Source organism: Phyllostomus discolor, chromosome 5 (assembly GCF_004126475.2).
Source record: "Phyllostomus discolor isolate MPI-MPIP mPhyDis1 chromosome 5, mPhyDis1.pri.v3, whole genome shotgun sequence".
Lineage (NCBI taxonomy): Eukaryota > Metazoa > Chordata > Mammalia > Chiroptera > Phyllostomidae > Phyllostomus > Phyllostomus discolor.
The window spans coordinates 86,442,191-86,462,991 of record NC_040907.2 but is presented as its reverse complement, the minus strand read 5'-3'; the positions used below and the strand labels follow the sequence as shown (position 1 = coordinate 86,462,991).

Here is a 20,801-nt window from a genome sequence, read left to right as displayed (position 1 = left end):
TAGAAATGAAAAAGTTAAAATGGATACCACAGATATGTCAAGTACTACAACAAAGACTATGAAAAACTATATGCCACCGTATTTGATAACCTAGAAGAAATGGACAAATTCTTAGAAATTCACATCGTTCCTAGGCTGAACCACGAAAAAACCTAAACAGACTGATCACGAGTAAGGGCTGCAACAGTAATAAAATACCACCCCCCCCAAATGTCAAGGACCAGATGGATTCACCAAAGAATACTACCAAACAGTCATGAAAATTTAACACCAATCCTTCTCCAATTCTCCCAAAAAATTTAAGAGGAAGGCCCTGGTTGGTGTGGCTCAGTGGCTCAGAGCCCACCTGCAAATCAAAGGGTCCCAGGTTTCATTCCCAGGCAGGGCACATGCATGGGTTGCAGACCAGGTCCTCAGTAGGGGGCACATGATAGGCAACCACACATTGGTATTTCCCTCCCTCTCTTTTTTCCACCCTTCCCCACTCTAAAAATAAATAAAATCTTAAAAGAGTGAGCGCCCTGGCCAGTGTGCGTCAGTTGGTTGGACATCGGTACAAAACTTGAAAGGTGGGTGCACATACCTCTGTTGCAGGTTCCGTCCCCTAAGGCACACACAGAAAGCCAGGTAATGTTTCTTGCCTTCTCTCTCTCCCTTCCTCTCTAAATCAAGAGGAGTAAGGGAGTAAGGGGAGGAGGAGGAAGGGGAAGGGCAAGAGCAAAGGGGAGGGGCAGAGGGGGAAGAGAGGGGGGAGTGGGGAGAAGGGGAATGGGAGGGGGAGAAGGGAAATGGGGGCAGGGAACTCTTATCTACAGTGGCGTGGTTTCTTGAGTGCATCAACAAGTTCATTCCAATGAGGAAGAACACACCGCCATGAACAGCTAAGAAAATTTTCAGATAAAGATACTTGGTAGGGCCAGCTTCTAAAATCGATTTATTATAAATTCATGCTAATTACAACACTGTGGTGTGATCAGGCAAAAAAACCCCGAAAAAACTGAACCATACATAAATGAAAAACTTCTCATGTGGCAGAGACAATAAATAAACGAGGTACAGACTACTTAATAAATGGTATAAACAGATTGCCCATATTTGTGTAAGAAATCAGACCCCAACTTCATGCGGTACACAAAAACAAACTCTGGATAGATTACAGTTTATACTCTAAGAAGAAAAACTTGTAAATGAAGATAAAGATAAAGATCTTGGAAGAAAAAGGATTCCCCGAACAAGAAATAAAATTAGGAAAAGTATTTTGACATTAAAATGTCATCGATTTGGCAGATGAAATATGTAACTACAGTTGACCCTTGAACAATTCTGAAGTTAGGGGCACCACACCCCACACCTGAAAATCCAGGTAACTTTTAACGCTCCAAAAACTTATCTGCACTTAGCCCTTTGTATCCACAGACTCAACCAATCAGGAATCAAAAACAGTAATTTGGATCCCCAGCTTGGAATGTAAAAATATTCTTCCATACCGGCTGGATGAAGCTGCAGAGGTGAAACCCAGGAATACGAAGGGCATACTGTATTTAATGGGGGGAAAAAATCTGCCTATGCGTAGAGCCGCAAAGTTCAAGAGTTAACTGTGTATTACAGATTTAAAATTTTTTAGTGAAGAAGAAAGAGACAAGTCACCAGTACCTGATCCTTAGTTGAGAAGCCAAAATGGAGTCGTGCGAACGCACAGAAGGACAAACATCCCGATTACGAAAGCACCTGGTGTCGAGGTGCAGGCTGGGATCGCTACGAAGGAGGTAAGATAACCAGAAGATCGCGAGACTACAGGCAAAACGGAGGCTGGGGATTACTATGAAAGCAGTAACGGGATCGCGAGACTGGGAACGGGATCGCGAGACTGGGGACGGGATCGCGAGACTGGGGACGGGATCGCCAGACTAGGGACGAGGTGCAGGCTGGGATCGCCACGAAGACGGAAACAGGATCGCCCAGAATGAGAAATAGCACTGCCACGAAGGCAGAAACAGGATCGCCAGGAAGGCGTAAACAGGACTACTACGAAAGCGGAAACACGGTGGCTAGACTAAGAATGAGACCTGGGTGACTTGCGTGATCTGTGTGTAAGCGGGCTGGTAAAGCTAGAGATGAAGGCCGCAGCCTCTGCCAAACGGCCATACATAGTGAACACATTGTATCAATGGGACTTACTCAAAAAAGAAAGAAAAAAAAAAAAACACAAAAAAAGACCGCACCACAGATGAGAAAATATTTGTAAGCCATAAAACAAAAATTAGTGTCCATTACGAAGAACCAACAAATTAATAAGAAACAGGCAAAAGAAAAACTGACCAAATAAAAATTTTTATATAAAATTTTAGAGTTCCTTCCTGTTACCTTCTATTTTTCTGTTAAATGGCATATGTATATTTGTACTTATATTTTTATGAAATGTTATCTATAGTACATCCATCCCTCTATACTTACATTGTATAGAGATTTCTGGAATAACCTATGGTTTGTGGTAGTTAACCTTGGGTTGTAGGAACTGGATAATTCCTCACTTTCACATACTAATAATCTGTTTGAACCTATAAAATCAGTCACACAATAAACAATGCTGCTAGTGATGAAAAATCACATACTAATATATTTGACGTTATTTTCTTGATTCTAGGGACTGTTAATGCTTGCCTGTATATGTGAATCTTCTGTTATACTGTGCATGCCTTTTCCTTTAATGTATGCTTCAAACATGTTACTATACTTTTTAAAAATCATAAAAAATGTCAAATCATTTTTCATATTCATTATCTCTGTAGAAACTTTTATATTCTCTTTCAAGTGAGCACTTATTTTCTTTGGACAGAATTTTGGACAAATGTAATCTCTGATCTTTTCTGTTTTTATAAATATTTTCTGCTTCATTATAGAAACCTGTTTAACTCAGAATCTTTGAAGATAGTAAAAAAATTGCTACCCATGATGATGGGCTAAGCTAATTGTCCTTGCAAATGTGCTTCATATCTTGTACAAAGCTTACTCATTTTCAACCCCTATAATTTAATTAGCTACTCATTTTTAGATCCACACAAAAGATTTCCCTACTACTGTGCACAGGAAACCTACTGGCTATCGTTGAAATTATAGTGTGTCTTTTATAATAGAACTAATATCATCTGTTAATTTATGCTACAAGGAGATTAAGGTTTAAGAAACTCTGTTAACACCAGTCCTCACAGAAAGAAAAATGAGTGGGGCTCTGACTGGTGTGGCTTAGTGAGTTGGGCATCATCCTGCAATGCCAAGGTCTCCAGTTCTATTCCCAGTCAAGGCACATTCCTGGGTTGCAGGTTCCGTCCCCAGTTGGGGAACGAGCAGGAGGTAAACCAATCAATGTTTTTCTCTCACATGGATGCTTTCTCTTACTCTCCCCCCAACCCAGAATAAAATAAACCTTTTATAAAAGTTACATTGTTGCTGATGAGTACTATGTAGTTAGGTGCCTATAGTGGTTGCATGTGTACTACATATGTAGACTTTTCCCTCTTATCATTCCCTAAATAATACAGCACAACAATTATTTACATAGCATTATCTTTATAGTAAACCAGAAAACCAGTGAACCAGTATGTGCACGCACAAGTTGCATGCAAATACTAAGCCATTTTATATAAGGGACTTGAGCATCCCCAAATTTTGGTATCTGGAGGGGATCCTGGAACCAATCCCTCCACAAATACCCAGGGATGACTGCATGTGTCTTACTGAATAATAACATCTCCAACACCTTAAAGTAAACCCTAAACCACAAAGGAAACCCTAAACCCTGAACTCAGAGTATACAGCACACAAAAGGTCACTTATATATACTTAAATACACAAGTAACATTATTAATTGCTTGTTAAAATTTACCTAAAAGATTTTAATTTAAGCAATCTTCACTTAAAGGTTTCATCATCATTATTTATAAGGATGTTTTCTAAATAGCTTCTTGCTAACAAACATCTAAAGTAGATGAGGGAGAAAAGGAAATCTCTGTTACTCCTTTGTATCCATACTGGTGTCTTACATATTATTGGACAAGCAAATACCTGATTGAGTGACATGCCCTAAATTGAGAATGATGTACAGCAGAAGGGAGAAATCCATTTTCTACTAATGACAAACAAAAGGAAAAGGGGAAAGGTAAATATAGACTAGCATAGTTTAGTTTGAAGGTTGATTTTAGAAAGACAAAGGAGGGTTGATTTTAGAAACACCATTGTTCACCTGATTTTTTTCATCAATAGGAAACTAAACTTTCTGAATAGTTCAATCCCATGTCCTGTGATGAAGTGTGGTGGGTAGTAGGGCTCTAAAACGGGGTGGGGTGAAAGAGTGACAGACAAAGCATAGGTGGAAAAGACAGCAACCCACTCAATCCTATTTCCCTTGACTCAGTTGAAAAAGGCCAAAAATGAAGAAAGCGAAAACAGAAGGAATTTGTTGGACAATTATTGAACAAATTTTGCTCAATAATGTATCCTACAATATTTTTGGTGACAGGAGCGTCTGATATACACATCCCCTCAAAAGCTAATAAACCACTGCATATGGCTCTTCATCACTCTTTCTACTTAGGTAGTAACTACATCCATTCAGATCATTATAGCTCTTGCACACTGAGACTGAGAGAAATACCTGGGGCAGGGAGGTTTGCCAGGACTGGGGAACCAAAATTACAGTTGGTCTAGCAATAAAGCCTGGTGGGCGGGCTGACTGTGCACACAGCCCAATCTCCTGCATCTTTCCCCTTCCTGAGATTCTACCAGGGAAATAAGCACAAATGAAAACCAACAGAGCTTTTGAAGAAGCAGTACCAACTGCTTAGCCATTCCAGTAACAAAAGTGAGAAGGCCTTCACTTCTGCTCAGCCCCCTTGGGGCTTCAGAAAACATGAAGATTTAGCTGACCCCACATTACCTGCAGGAGGAAGTTCCAAGGCCATTTAATGGAGCCTGTGGCAGACAACCCTCCTCTCCCAGGGCAGCAAAGGAAATAAAATCAGTGATGGTGATCAGTGGTCCTAACAGGCAGGTGCTCCCTGTTAGGTCAGCAGACGGATTCCAAAGAAACTCAGGTTACACTTTTGAGTGGTGGAAGGTGCTGGTAAGACACAGAAAGGATGGGAAGTTCCATTTTACTTTTAGTTCCCACCCAAATCACTGGCAAAGTCTGAGACTCAGGAATATAGCAGGGTACACCAATCTTGCCTACACAGAGGAGAAACAAGAATTCTGACCTAACTGCAGAGCGGAGGGCACAATGATGTCCTTATTTGCTCCATTTTTTCCTTCTCAAACTGTAAGACCTGTTCCACTACAGAAAAAGCTTTTTAAACAGTTCCCCAAACTCCAAGGTAGGTCACTCTGATATTCATTTTCCTTTTAGTGAACTTGAATTTTAGAACAATCCTTCCCTCACCCCCATCCCCCAGCACATGGTTTTGGTCTTTTTCTCTCCCAGGCCTCTTGACAAATGTGAGATGTGTGGCATTGCTGTAAAGCTGCCCACTCATGACCACAATCTCTTTCTGTTGATTTTGATCAGGTTCCTGGGTAAGCTGAATGTGTCTGGTCTTAACACTTAACTTCCTCCTGCCAAGGTGCACACATATCTCATCTCCACAATCTTTTAAATTAATTTTAAGTAATCATTGCAACTTCATCATTTTTAAGCAGTACCAAACACAAGGAACTAAGAAAGGATTGTATCCTCTAGAAATACACTTTCAGATAGGCATCCATCAATTTAAACAAGACATTCGCAAAAACTTCATTTATGAACTGAAGGTAATGATGATAGTGTATAAAATAATTCTGGAGAAAAATTTACTCATATGTATACTCTAAAGGAAGAGCGGTACAAATAATATTCTGGACAGCAACCTCCCCCACCACATACACCTTTACCTCTCTATCCTTAAAAATAACAAAATGCCTTTTTCTTTTTAGCTCCTGACCAAGATGGAGGAAGGCGTAGGTAGATACACTTAACTTCCTCACACAACCAAAAGAAGGATAACAACCAAGTTAAAAACTAAAAAACAACCAGAACTGCCAGAAAATAAAACTGTATGGAAGTCCAATAACCAAGGAGTTAAAGAAGAAACATTTCATCCAGACCAGTAGGAGGGATGGAGAAGGGCAGCCAAGGTGGGGAAGACTCGTGGCTAGGCAGTGGCTGGAGGACTAAGGTGGGCAAGCCAGCGTTGGTGGACCCGGAAGTCCAACATTTGTGCACAAATAAACCAGGAGGAACAACTGGGGAAGGAGACAGATCACACAACCCAGGGTTTCAGCACAGGAGAAGTAAGCTTCAGATTTCTGGGTGTAAAAATCTGTGGGGGTTGCAGCAGCGGGAGAAACTGCCAGTCTTATAGGAGAGTCTACTGGAGGGGCCCACAAGGTTCTAGAATGCACGTAAGCCCACCCACCTGGAAATCAACACCAGAAGGGTGCAGTACGCTGGTGGGGAGCAAGGAAAGGGACTGACAGTTGGGCAGAAAGCCTAGGAAGCGGTACTGTTTCCTCTCCGAACCCCTCCCCCAGACAGCGCCACAACACAGTGAAGTAGGTTACCCCACCCTGGCATATACCTAAGGCTCTGCCCCTTACAATGTAACAGGTGCACACAGACAACAAAATATGTCCCATATGAAAAAAACAGATCAAAACTCCAGAAAAAGAACTAAGTGATGAGGAGGTAGCCAGCCTATCAGAAGCAGTGTACAAAACATGGGCAATCACGATGCTCAGAGAAATGATTGAGTACAGATACAAAATAAAAGTGAAGGCTATACAAAGTGAAGTAAAGGAAAATTCACAGGGAACCAACGATAAGGGAAGGAAATCAGGACTGAAATAAAAAATTTCGAACAAAAGGAAGAAATAAACATTCAACAGGAACAGACTAAAGAAATAAGAGGTTTTTTTGTTTTTGTTTTTTGTTTTTTTTAAATGAGGAGAAGCTTAGGAACCTCTGGGACAACTTTAAACATTCCAACATCCAAAGCATAGGGATGCCAGAAGGAGAAGAGGAAGGGCAAAAAATTGAAAACTTGTTTGAAAAAATAATGAAGGAATACTTCCCCAATTTGGTGAAGGAAATAGGCATACAAGTCCAGGAAGCTCAGAGAGTCCCAAAGAAATTGGACCCAAGGATGAACACACCAAGGCGCATCATAATTAAATTACCCAAGATTAAACATAAGGAATGAATCTTAAAAGCAGCAAGAGAAAAGGAGACAGCTCCCTAAAGGAGTTCCCATAAGACTATCAGTTGATTTCTCAAAAGAAACCTTGCAGGCAAGAAGGGGCTGGGAAGTATTCAAAGTCATGAATGGCAAAGACCTACATACACGAAAGATTACTCTATCTGGCAAAGCTATCATTTAGAATGGACGGTCAGATAAAGTGTTTCCTACACAAGGTAAAGTTACAGGAGTTCATCATCACCAAGCCCTTATTGTATGAAATGTTAAAGGGACTTATCTAAGAAAAATAAGAAGATCAAAACTATGAACTCAGTAAAATGACAACAGACTCACAACTATCAACAACTGAACCTAAACAAAAATAAAACCAAACCAAGCAAACAACTAGAACAGGAACAGAAATGGAAATCACGTGGAGGAATATCAGTGGGGAGGGGGAGGCGGGAGAAGAGGGTAAAAGGTACAAGGAATTAGAAACATAAATGGTAGGTACAAAATAGACAGGAGGAGGTTAAGTACAGTATAAGAAATGGAGAAGCCAAAGAACTTGTATGTATGACCCATGGACATGAACTAAGATGTGGGAATGCTGGAGGGTGGGGAGGTGCAGGGCAGAAGGGGATAAAGGGGAGAAAAAAAACAGGACAACTATAATAGCATAATCAATAAAATATACTTAAAACTTTAAAAGTCCTGGCTGGCGCAGCTCAGTGGATTGAGCACGGGCTGGGAACCAAAGTGTCCCAGGTTCGATTCCCAGCCAGGGTACATTCCTGGGTTGCAGGCCATAACCCCCAGCAACCGCACATTGATGTTTCTCTCTCTCTCTCTCCCTCTCTCCCTCTCTCTCTCTCTCTCTCCCCCCCCTTCCTTCCTTCTCTAAAAATAAATAAAATCTAAAAAAAAAAAGGTGTTCAGTCTTTAAAAACAAAAACAAAACAAAAAAAACTTTAAAAGTGATCATTTACCTCAAGTTCAAAAGCTCATCTGCATACAAGAGGACTAAGTGGGGGGCAGGGAGGAACTGTTGTTCTGACAGAATTGACTAAATTCCACCTCAGGTATCTGAAGTATAGGACAGTGAGGATTTCCTCTGGATTGCACAGTTTAAAAACAAGGTAAGCAAAAGTGGACAGTCAGACCCCTACCTCCCAGGCCAGAGGCTTGGAACAAGGCAACAACCAAGGACAGAATCTGTGTCAAGAGTCAAAAAACAAAACCCAGAACAAATAAACCCTCCACTCAAAGGGGGCCTAGTAGAGGGATGCATGTCAAGTTAGAGGTACCAGAGTTGGACATGAAGACAAGAAAATTCAGCAGGGAGAGAGATAAGGAATGAAGATGCCCTGAAAGGAAGTTTTCTAAGGAGCCTTTGGTCCAGCCCATGGGCAGGAAGGAGCTATAAAGCAGGCAGGCCCCCTTCCAACAGGGGACCTACCAAATGCTCACATGACTGACTCCAAGGAAAAGCACAATTGCTCTTTCAAATAGAGAATCAGACTTGAGATAAAAACATCTAGTATATTTTCTCTTGGAATACCCAGCAGTAAGATGACTTTAGATAGAAAATAAAAACAATTACTGAAACAAGGTATTTTTAAAATTTTATATTACTAAATCCAAACATTCTCATGTATACATCACCAAATTAGTCAGTATTTCCTTTATCTAGTGTCACCATGGAAGATCAGTTAAGTCTCTGCTCTTAAACTAGGATACAAATATATAGCAGGAGGTTAAGGACTGTATGAAGACACTAACTCATAGCTCACCTTCCTGAAGTATTAACCAGACCGCCCCCCACCCCAAAGATTTATTGAAAAGACTTAACTGTTAAGTACTTTTAAAACATTTAATATCAAACAAAAAAAATCTACAGAATACATTGTTAACTTCACAAAAGCTTTAGGGTAATAGGAGAATTCACAAACAGGCCAGGCTTGCAGTTCCCCTGCCCCTTCCTCCTCTATTTCCTTATGAGGATACTTACTCTCTTTCTTCTGATGTAGAAACACTTGGGAGGGAACTTTGGAAAGCATACCATAAATAAATTTTGTTGCATGCCAAAACTTTTTAAAACTATTTTTGACAGCTCTTTTCAACTTGCACCTTTTCTTTTTATAAACATGCTCTGCAATGCTCTATGAGGCTGAGGAGCCCCTGTGATCCATGACCCAGAGGTACAAATCACCAGCTATCCTCTACAACTCATCTCAGAAGCAAACTTATTAATGTCAACTCACTTACCTTTGGCAGTCCCCCTTCCCTTACCAAATGCCTTTTTCTAACATGCTAAGAAAGTCACTGAAATCCAAGTATATCATGCATATAAGCATGATAATAAACAGTCTCCAAAAGAGACCCAGAACAGTTCAAAGTGTACAAGCCAAGAAGACTTTTTGTGTTTTCACATATTCTAAATACTTGGGGCTTCCAAATCCATTATATGCTAAAGTAAGAAATGCTTATATATTCAACTCTGTCATGCCCTGAAATACTAAACAGTAAACTACTGATGAAGGGAACATTTTAACCAAAGATATTTATGATGTACAATTACATTGTTGGGCTTCATCAAAAAACACTAGGGAATTACCAACCTCTTGATCACTTCACATGGCAGGGCCCATTATAAATGGATATAAGGCAAAAAGTAAAAATAGTTCCTAAATATATTGTTGCTAACTTCTCCAACTAGAAAATATTATTGTTAGACATCCCCTCACATGTTTCACCAAGAGCTAAACATAAATACTGTGGCTAACATTTCGAATACTCTTTCTAGGAACATATTTTCCCTCCAATTTGTATCAAATTTAGAAATAATTTCCTCCAAAACACCAAGTAGGACTTTTCAAATAAGATAGCTAAATGCACAGTTCTCACACATATGGTGTAATTTCAAACAACATAATTCTAGTCACTATAATACTTGTATTTTAGCTAAAAAGCTAGTAATTATTGACTGTTCACCACACTCATGGTCCTCAATGAGGCACTGCAATAAACCAAAAAATAAACATTCAGCCAAACATTCCAGAAGAAAATACACATGAAAGTATTTAATACCTACAGAAAATAATGCATAAGCAGTGCAGATTAATAATAGTATAAAACAAAAAGTATATCAGTCACATAGAATCTGAAGGGGAGGATTTTTGTTAGTATTTGTGATGAGGTCCTGAATGAGAATTGACAATGAGGCTGGCAAGTAATTGAAGACTACCACTTAGTGGAAAGGTAGCAATGCAAAGGTATGAGGCGGGAAGGAGATGGGCTGCATAGGTGTGGATAAAAGTAAGCCAATGACTGTAGCTTCATTAGCTCAGACCAACTGAACAAGCCAACAAAGTTAGAGAAGATATGTTTACACAGGGTGGGGGGCAAAAGTAGATTTACAGATGTCATATGAAAAAAAACAATAATTAAGAAATAATAAAATAAGAATAAACTGTGCTTTGCATACTCACAACCTACTTTTGCCCTTCCCTGTATACCAAAATAGGCACAACAAAGATGGTTGAACATTTTGCTTCAGAAGCATTAGTTCTATAACTATTATATCTGTTTCTATACAGTTCCCTTGAAATCTAGTCATACTTTATTTGTATTTTCAACATCTTGACATAAATCTCAGTGTTGGCTCAAGCCCTTGCTCCCTATTCATGATACCACAAATTCTGAATCAGTAAGATTCTTTGGATTCTGGCCAAAAAGAAAAGAAAAGAAAAGAAAGTCGCAAAGGGGACTCTCACTACAAAATAACTAGGCTTTCAACAGAATATAATTCTCAATACTTTAGTGGGCTTGCAGTAAGCAAGGAAAATATACAAGTGCCCCAGTGACTCCCCCAACCCAACCATAAAGCATGACTCAATCATAAAAGCAGATGAACACCAAAGACATAGAAAGCAAATCCACAGGACTGAGATGGAGGGTGGGGGCAGAATATTCAGAAGTAAAAAAACAGTTGTTGAAATTAAAAGAAAAATAATCAATGGATGAGCTAAATAGCATATTAGCAACAGGTCATTACTAAACCAGAAGTTAGGTCTAACAAATAACCAAAATCCAAACAAAGCAAACAAGGAGATGGAAATGAGAGGGTAAGAGACAGATGACAGAATAAGATCTAATTAATACCGGGTTGGCTGAAAAGTCTATTGCATTTTTCCATAAAGTAAAAAATACATTTCTCATTTTCACCAATAACTTTATTGATTTGGATATTTGAGTATGCCAGCTATCTCCCACTATTGACTTTTAGTGGGTAGAGGACAGGGGTGCTGCTGACATCTTCCAATGCATAAGGCAGCCACACAGCAAAGAACTATTTGACCAAAATGTCAATAGTACCAAGAAACTTCACAAACCACTTCTGATATGTTCGATCAGCCACAGTACCTTCTCCATATGCTGCACAAATCTTTATTTTTGTGTTTCAGTTGCATTTTCACCTTTCTTGAAATAATAAAACATAATACTCCAAATACGTTGCATTATCTTCTTCCATCTTCAATGTTAAAATGGCTGCACAAAAATTCAACCAATTTGTTTTTAAGTGCACACTGATATGACAGCTGTCACAATACAATCTAACAGAATTGTTCAAGTGAAGTTAAAGACAACTAGGCACTACGATAGCATCATTCAGAAAAAATGTAACGGATTATTGGGTTGGACTTTTTGGCCAACCCAATAAATGGCGACTTGGAATTCCATAAGACTACAGAAGAGCAGCAGTATTTGATAAAATGGCCTATAAATTTTTAGAACTAATAAGGCACAAATACACAAAAGAAGCATAACATATACCAAGCTTATTAATAAACTAACAATGTCTACAAATGTAAATTAGAGAACACCAAAGTCAAAGGGAAAATCTCAAAGCAACCAGAGAGAGAAGACAGACCTCATGCAAAGTAACTAACCTAGAATGACAACAACCTCCTCAAGAATTAATGGGGAAGCCAGAAGACAATGGAATAATATCTTCAAAATGTCAAAAGAAATAACCGACTCAGCCCTGGCTGGTGTAGCTCATAGATCGAGTGCTGGGCTGCAAACCAAGGGTATCCAGTTCAATTCCCAGTCAGGGCACATGTCTGGGTTGCAAGCCAGGTCCTCAGTAGGGGGTGCACATTTCTCTCCTCTCTCCCTCTTTTCCCCTCTGTCTAAAAATAAATAAATAACATATAATCTTAAAAAACAACAACACAAAATTCACTGGCTTTATTTGGAATCGGTTCTATTTTTCAAAAATAGAGCAAAATAATTTTTAGATAATCAAAGACCAACAGACCTTTCCATCCATAACCTTCACTAAAGAATCTCTAAAGGGATATAGTAGTCAAGAAAGAAAAAAAAAATCACCCCACAAGAAGTTCTATAATATGACTGATGATTGAAGACAGTGGTAAAGATGCATGTAAAGCTAAACAAATATTGTCTGCGTGGAATACTAACATTTTTATTTTGTGAGGTTTTTTGCATGGACAATAATAAACATTGGAAGATTATAGCATGTAAGTTTATGGGTGGATCAGAGTTAAAGGATTTCAAGGTCCTTGCATTGTGAGAGGTGTAGCTCAAACAATGATTAACTTCAGACTTTATATAGATATATTTTGAAGAATAGCCACTTAAAGACTGGAAATAGCATATAACTTCCAAACCCAGTCACCAAAGTTTAACATGGTTTTACGTTAGGTTTTGGCTGAAGCAGAGTTGAGTTTAGCGCACGCACACACACACACACACAAAAGTCAAAGTCATTTAAGTCTAGCTCAAAGGTGTCAAGAACACTTCTAATACTTGTTCGGGTCACAGATCCCTTTGAGAAACAGGCGAGAGCTGTTGGTCCTCTCCCTCAGAAAAATGGTCATATGCACTGTACAAATTTTCATACAAACACAAAAGACTTATCCTCTAAGTTCCCAGAAATAAAGAATTCCCAAGGCAAAAGGGTGAAGATAGTTAAGTCTGTGTGGGAAAGAGTTTTAGAGCTCTGTCCATCCTAGTGTTAAACCTTATATGAAATGTAAGAGAAACGCCACAGGGCATAATGTTTCAGGAAGGAGGAACCTGGAAGTAAGGAGTCAAGAATGGAGTCATTCCTGTAATTACTCTTTCACTAAAATGGAACTCAACAGTTATATAACTATTACAGTATCTGAACTGCGGAAAATAATCACCAGAAAAAAATACTAGTTTTTAAAGATTGGAAGCACCAATCTTATAACCTGGTGGACAAGTATGCCACATAATGAAGAAAGAAAACAGAAATTACAACAGTTAACTACCTAGTGTTTTTATTTTTTACTGATTGATTTGAGAGAGAGGGAAGGGGGAGAGAAGAAGGGGGAGGAGGGAGAAAGAGAGAGAAACATGGATTTGTCGTTCCACTACTTATGCATTTATTGGTTGATTCTTGTATGTGCCCTGACTAGGGAATCCAACCATGTCACCTTGGCATATCAAGATGATGCTCTAACCAACTGAACTGCCCAGCTAGGGCCATACCTAGTGTTTTTAATACTCCCTTCCTGCAATGACTCAATTACTAACCAGCAATGGTCAAAAGGGCTACAAAAAGGACTAGTCTGGTGCACTTAAAGCACCTCTTCTGCAAAAGTTGATCCCTCCTTACCTCAGCTTGTAGCCTCACTGTCAGAAATACAGACCACTGCAATCCAAAGACTCCTAAATCTACCTGGCATTCCAAAAAGAAGCTTATTGGAACATAGATTCCTGTCTCTATTCAAACACTGGAAACACAATTTCATGGTCTGACCCAAAGAATCTGTATTTTAAAAGTATCCTAGACAATACTGTTGCACCTGCAAAAACACAGTATATAACTATTACTCCTTATTCATAAAAATTTGACTAATACTGGCTTTGTATACCATGGATAATCAAAACTGTGAATCAGAACGCTGCAAATAAAGTATTTCTATGTACCATGAATATATTCAATGGTTAAAATCATTAAAGAGCAAAAGGAAAAACTCAATAAGTATTAGCACAAGAACAGAAAGATTTATTATAGTACACAAGAATTGAAAGCAAATTCAAAGGGAAAACACAGGAGATGTATCTACACCACTGTTTAGGCAAATGAATAATATTCTCAACAGTTCACATTTAAGATAGTGTGTTAATTTTCAAAATATACACACATTTGAAATAAGTAAGGGAGGGTCCAAGATGGAGGTATAAGCAGAAATGCTTTGCTTCCTCACACAACCAAAAGAAGGAAAAGAACCAATTTAAAAACACAGAACAACCCGAATTGTCGGAAAAACATTTGCATATAAGTCCAACAACCAAGGAATTGAAGAAACATCCAGCCAGAGATGTGCCGAGACAAAGAAATATGGCACAAATGAAAGAACAGATCAAAGCTCCAGAAAAAGAACTAAGTGATGAGGAGATAGCCAACCTGTCTAATGCAGAGTTCAAAACACCAGTAATCAGGATGCTCACAGAATTGGTCGAGCTCAGTTGCAAAATGAAGGAAGAAATGAAGGCTATACTAAGTGAAATAAAGGAAAACATACAGGGAACCAACAGCGAAGGGAAGGAAACTGGGACTCAGATCAACGGTTTGGAACAAAAGGAAAAAGCAAGCATCCAATGGGAACAGAATGAAGAAACAAGAGTTTTTTAAAATGAGGGGAGGCTCAGGAGTCTGTGGGACAACTAAACATTCCAACATCCAGAATCATGGGAGTGCCGTAAGGAGAAGAAGAGCAAGATATTGAAATCCTATTTAAACAAGTAACAAAGAAAAACTTCCCCAATATGGTGTAGGTAATAGACTTCCAGGAAGTCCAGGAAGCCCAGAGTCCCAAAGAAACTGGACTCAAGGAGGAGCACATCCAGGTACATCATAATCAAGTCATGCAAGATTAAAACGAGAGAATCGTAAAAGTAGCAAGAGAAAAGGAGACAGTTCCTTACAAAGGAGTTCCCATAAGACTATCAGTTGATTTCTCAAAAGAAACCTTGCAGGCAAGAAGGGGCTGGAAAGAAGTATTCCAAGTCATAAAAGGCAAGGACCTACATTCAAGATGACTCTATCCAGCAAAGTTATCATTTAGAATGGAAGGGCAGATAAAGTGCTTCCCAGATAAGGTCACCACCACCAAACTCTTTGGAGTTCACCACCACCAAACTCTTATTATATGAAATGTTAAAATGACTTATCTAGGAAACAGAAGATCAAAAACTATGAACAGGAAATGATAACAAACCCATAGCTATCAACAACTGAACATAAAAAACAAACACAAAAACTAAGCAAACAACTAGAACAGGAACAAATCACAGAAATAGAGATCACAGGGAGGGTTATCAGTGGGGAGGGAGAGGGGGACAATGGGGGGAAAAGGTACAAGGAATAAGAAGCAGAATAGGTATGCACAAAAAGTCAGGGGGAAGTGAAACATGGACATGAATTGTGGGGGGGGGTAGGTGCTGGAGGGGTGAGGGGGGCAGTATAAGGAAGAGGGGATAAAGGGGAGAAAAAAAAATTGGGACAATTGTAATAGCATAATCAATAAAATAATACTTGAAAAATAAAAATAAAATTAAAAAATACACACACATTGACTTTATTGCCCCCTCAATCAACTTCAGAAGTCAAATAACTCTCTTCATTTTTTAATTTTGGTGATTCTCAATCTTTTAAGAGCCAGCTACACTACACACAACAGACACTGGTTTATCTCAACCAGTTGTCTCCAGATCCACAGGTTTTCGATTTTTTGACTTCATTTAAACTACATGTGCAGATTTTAGTTATAACTGTGCTTTTGGTCATTATACATAAAACCCTCGTGGTACACAGGACGAGAGTAATCTCATCCCAAGGGTAAAGAGATTCAAAAGAACTTCCCTTTCCCCCAAATTCTGATTATTCTTCCAATCAACGTTAAGACATTTTTATAAGCCTGGTACAATTTCATTTTTAAAAGCTTACTTCTATGTATAGGATATTTCTCAAAAGGTCAAGAATAGATCACTGAAATCTTGCTGAAATATAATTAGCTATCATAGTAGTTCTCAAGGGAAAACCCCATATCCACTGAGAAAAAAGGAATTAGGATAGACAAGTAAGAAGAATGCTTCTCCATATTATTATAGGGTTAATTTCTTATTCAATCAACATACTGAAGGGAAGAGTGGAACCTAGCACTACTGGCTCTAAATCTAGAGCTGGACTTGCGCACAAGGTCTTCAATTCCTTCACATTTCCCTTCCATAAGCCCCACCTCCAAAGTAACCTCAGCTCCAGAACAGATCCTCTAAAGCAGAAGTACCAAATGAAGACCTGGAGGCCAAATCTAGCCCACTGACTGCTTTTGTAGGACTCATAAACTAAAATGGTTTTTACAATTTTAAGCAATTTTAAAAAAGGGGATATTTCATGACATATAAAAATTATACGAAACTTGAATTTTATTGTCCATAAACAGTATATTGAAACACAGGATTCATTCATTTAGGTATTGTTTATGACCACAGAGGTGAGTAGTTACAAGAACTGCATGGCTGGCAAGGTCTAAAACATTAAACTATTCTGGCCCTTTACATAAGTTTGTGGAGTTCTGACCTAAGGATGTTTGTCTTTTTATGAAAGCTATCAGGTTCTTACCAAGAGTGAGTCAAAAATCTGTCTTCCCTGGTATAGTTTGATGGTGATGCAGAAAATAAATCTACTGTATCATCAATTAACAGTAGCTCGTCAAACTTTGGAAGGCTTACAGGCTGATGTTTCACCCCATCCTGTCTAGGCTCTCATCCCTTATTTTTTATTCACAAGGAATAATTACAATAACCATTTAAGCACTTACTAGGACCTATTACCATATACCAGGCAACATCCTAAGTGTTGGAGATCTCATTTCTTTTCAGGTGAGAAAACAATGGCTTAGCAATCAGGTAACTAACTTGCCCGAGTTCACCTAGCTACTGCAGATCCTGCTCTTACCATACGATATAGCTTCAAAAAGCAAGACTTTGAACTTCCCCTTTTGTCAATGTATCTCTCTGGAATTATGGAGTCTCAGGCCAAACATGAAACTTCTATTTCAATTTAGGCAGAATTGGACAAACTACTACTAATGTCTCATGACTGGCTACCAAAGTACTTCAGTGCTTTTCCCACCTTGTCAGCTGGTAGTGTATCATTCTCTGCCTCACAAATAATACTGTCCTGATTAAAAATATATACAATTCTGTATTTTAGAAAACAAAACCAGGCCTCAGGGATGCATGTTAGATCAGTTCAAGTAATAACCATCACTTACTGAGTGTTCACTATGGGAACTGCGGGGCATGCTTTACATATTTTTTCATCTAAACTTCACAGGTCTATGAGATAAGCATTGATTCTAATTATACAGATGAGTAAACTAAGCCTTCAAGGTTAATTACCCAAAGTGACAGGATCAAGATTCAATAACTATGTTCTCTGACTCCAAATTCAGGCTCTCAATCACTATGCAGAACTTTCAAATATAGACTTTATCCCATAATATAGTCATACGGTTACCTACAAGGAAAAAACGTACCAAAATTACCCTGATGTTGCCCACCATATTATTTACTATCACTTCAGCTATACGCCTGTAACTTTTTTCCAAAACTAAAACAAAACCACAATCAGAAGTTCAATTGTGTGGGTGTGTCATTCCTTGCAATGTACTTATTTCTTCCCCAATAGATGCCTTTTTGAGGGTATGGAACCATTCTCATACCTCCTCCCCCACCCCACCCCATGCTCCCAATTGAATGAAACCAGCATATCACAGGCATTCAATAAAACATGCTAAATGAACAGAAACTTTGTACAATTTTGACGTATACAGGAATTCTGCCAGGAAAGTAGTGAGTAGAAAATACAGAAGCAGCAAAGAAGCATTAAGTGTAATTCCTTATACTGTAGTAGTAAATGTATTGTTTTCAGGATCTTTTTCATATACACAAGATACAACTTACGTATAAGGTGCTACCCTCACCCCAAACACTAGAGGAATGAATTAACTAATTATGCATGTTTAATCACAGAAATGAAGAGTATTAAAAATAATCTAATGGAGAAACTAAAACCCCTCACATCCTCATACTGTGTACTTTCCTAGTTGTATGTCTCAGCCTGGAGGACCTTCTGCATTTTAGCCTCTACTTCTGGGCCTTCCCCGTACATAACACTTCCTTCCTAGAAGGGAGCAAGGAGTGTTTTTTTCCCTTTACCCACTCAAATGATACAACGTAGTATCTTGAACACAGTAGGGCACTGCTATTGAATAAATGGCTTAACAGAAGGGAACACTTTCAGCACCAGCTAAGGTACATTGACCACATACGATTTAAGAGGAGGCAACAACCTAACCATTACTTCTACAGAAGGCAGCCTCCTCCTAACAACTTTTGCAACACGTGATTTAAACAACAAAAAGTTGTCAGAATGCTATCTTTGTTGGCAATAGAGCTCCATACTGTGCCAACAGCAATATGCCCACAACAAAAGGTACCTCAAAGGGCTCACCTGGTACTTATTAAGGGTTCATTCACAAGAGCCACGGTGCTCTACTTGTTATAGATGCTTACACACCACACACTCAGGTCCCTAAATACATCATAAGGTGAATCTAAAGAGTATCCAGAAGTTTTTAAGTCCCTATGAAGATATTTTTATAAATTTATGACAGAAAAATATTTATCTAAAAGAACAGAAGCCTTCCAAGCTTCTCTACTCCCAGGGAGTATACTTTGAAATACATCAAGAAGTTACACTGAGGCATACAAAACATGTCTAAAGATCCAGACTGATAACTCCAAAACTTGAAGTAGAAACTGGGCAAAACCACTGCCCATAACTAAGAGAGTTCTGATTGTGCCCCTTCTTACTTTTAACTCTGCGGCGCAAATGAATGATAGTGTATCAGCGTTAAATTTAAATTTCCTGACTCTGGCCACAATGCTAACCTAATTAAAGCATGTGGTCAATGTTTAGCATTTTCAGTGCGATATTTTGCATCGCTTGGCTAGAAGCAGAGCCGAGACAGTTGCACTCTTCCTCTTGCTCCTCCCTCCCCCCAAAGCTGGAGGCAAAACCCTCTCCAAAATGCTTTATTAAATGGACAGGAAAAACACCCCCGCACCGCCCACAGACCCCCAAGCGGTAAAGGGGGCTTCACAACCATCAATCTCGCCAAGAACACTTTGGGCTCAGTCTGAGCCAGTCACTCGTGCGAGCGCACTTCCCCACAGCCGGGACCCCCCCCCACTCCCAGGGGCCCGACAACTCCGGGGAGGCCCCCCGCCTGACGGGCCCAGAGGCAGCGTGGCTCGGGCTCCCCTCACACACAGTTCCCGTCCAGCAAACTGCGGCCGCGGAGGGGGAGGGGGCGAGGCGGACGCTGGCGGCAAAGCCGGGCCGTCGGACTAGACAAGGTCCGGACTGGGTAGGGGCGGCCGGGCGAGGGCTGCCCGAGGGTCCGGGAGGGGGAGGGGAGGTACCTCGTACAGCTCCTCGGAAGCCATGGTGGGCAGTGGAGTTGCGGGCAGGCGGGAGGGGCAGGGTTGGGGCGAGGCGCCGCCGCCGCTGGGCGGCCAACACTTTGTTTCAGTTGGGTCCCTGCGTGGCCTGCGCTTCCTGCTCCTACTCCCGGCCCCGGGAGCTCAGCACCGAGGAGCCTTTCACACTCACTGCCAGTGCGGCGGCGGCGGCCGCGGGGTTGTGCGCAGGAGCAGCTGCGCAACGCGCCCTCCGCGCCCCGCGCTCACTCCCCGGCGGGCCGGCTCCGGCTCGGGCTCATCGTGCCCCGCCGCGGGGCCGGGCCGGGCTGGGGCGGGTTTGGCGGCAGTGCACGGTGGCGCGGTTGACTCCGTGGCTCCCCCTCTCCGGTGTAGTGCAAAAATCTTCCTACTTGCGACCAAAAAAACCTGCCCTGGCTACTGAGCATGCTCAGTGCGGTCCGGCGGCGGAGCCACACTCCCGCGCTCCGGGTTTTCGGACTGCCCACGCAGGATAGGCAGTGAGGGCGGCTGGGCGGGGCGCCTGAGAGGAGCAGTGGGCTAAGCTCTCGGCCGAGGTGGGAGGGTGGCCGCGGGGAGCAAACTGGCAGGAAGGGGTGTGGCTAGGGACCGGTGGGCGGAGTCCTGGCGAGACGTGGGCGGGGCCATAAGAGCGATGGGCGGGGCTCCGACATCCTCAAGTACCCTCCCGGAGGTCGGTCCCGGCGGGGGCATCGCCCACCAGCTCTCTCGACGTGGGTGTCGGTTGCCGGGGTCCGGCGCCCATTGGGGTAGGCATCTGCAGGCCCAAAGTTGAGCAGGGGACCGTGGGGTCCAGCTGGCCCGTGTCGGGAGCCCACTGCCTCGACGGCAGCGGCCGAGCCGACAAATGCATGGCTTCCCTCCTGGAAAGCCCAGAACTCCCGCCTCCTTGCACCGGCCGTGGTCACCGGTCGCGGGCCAGACCTGCCTGCAAAGGTCTGGCAGCGTGGCCAGGTGGAACCCACCCTCCCGCCCTAGCACGTGCCCGCCTCCCCCGCGGCTGCC

At 41.1% G+C, this 20,801-nt stretch overlaps 1 protein-coding gene across 2 annotated transcripts in view; it reads right to left on the bottom strand.

Moving 5' to 3' along the window:
• CDYL (chromodomain Y like) overlaps positions 1 to 20,179 on the bottom strand; it is a 145,166-nt gene extending 124,987 nt beyond the window's left edge. Inside the window, exon 1 of one of the 2 annotated variants that reach the window (XM_028511856.2) lies at positions 19,758 to 20,179. In XM_028511856.2, coding sequence (XP_028367657.1) covers positions 19,758 to 19,781 — 24 coding nt within the window. In that variant the 5' untranslated portion in view covers positions 19,782 to 20,179. The remainder of the gene's footprint in view (positions 1 to 19,757) is intronic. The other variant, XM_036026516.1, reaches the window with a different exon arrangement.
• Positions 20,180 to 20,801: the final 622 nt, after the last annotated feature.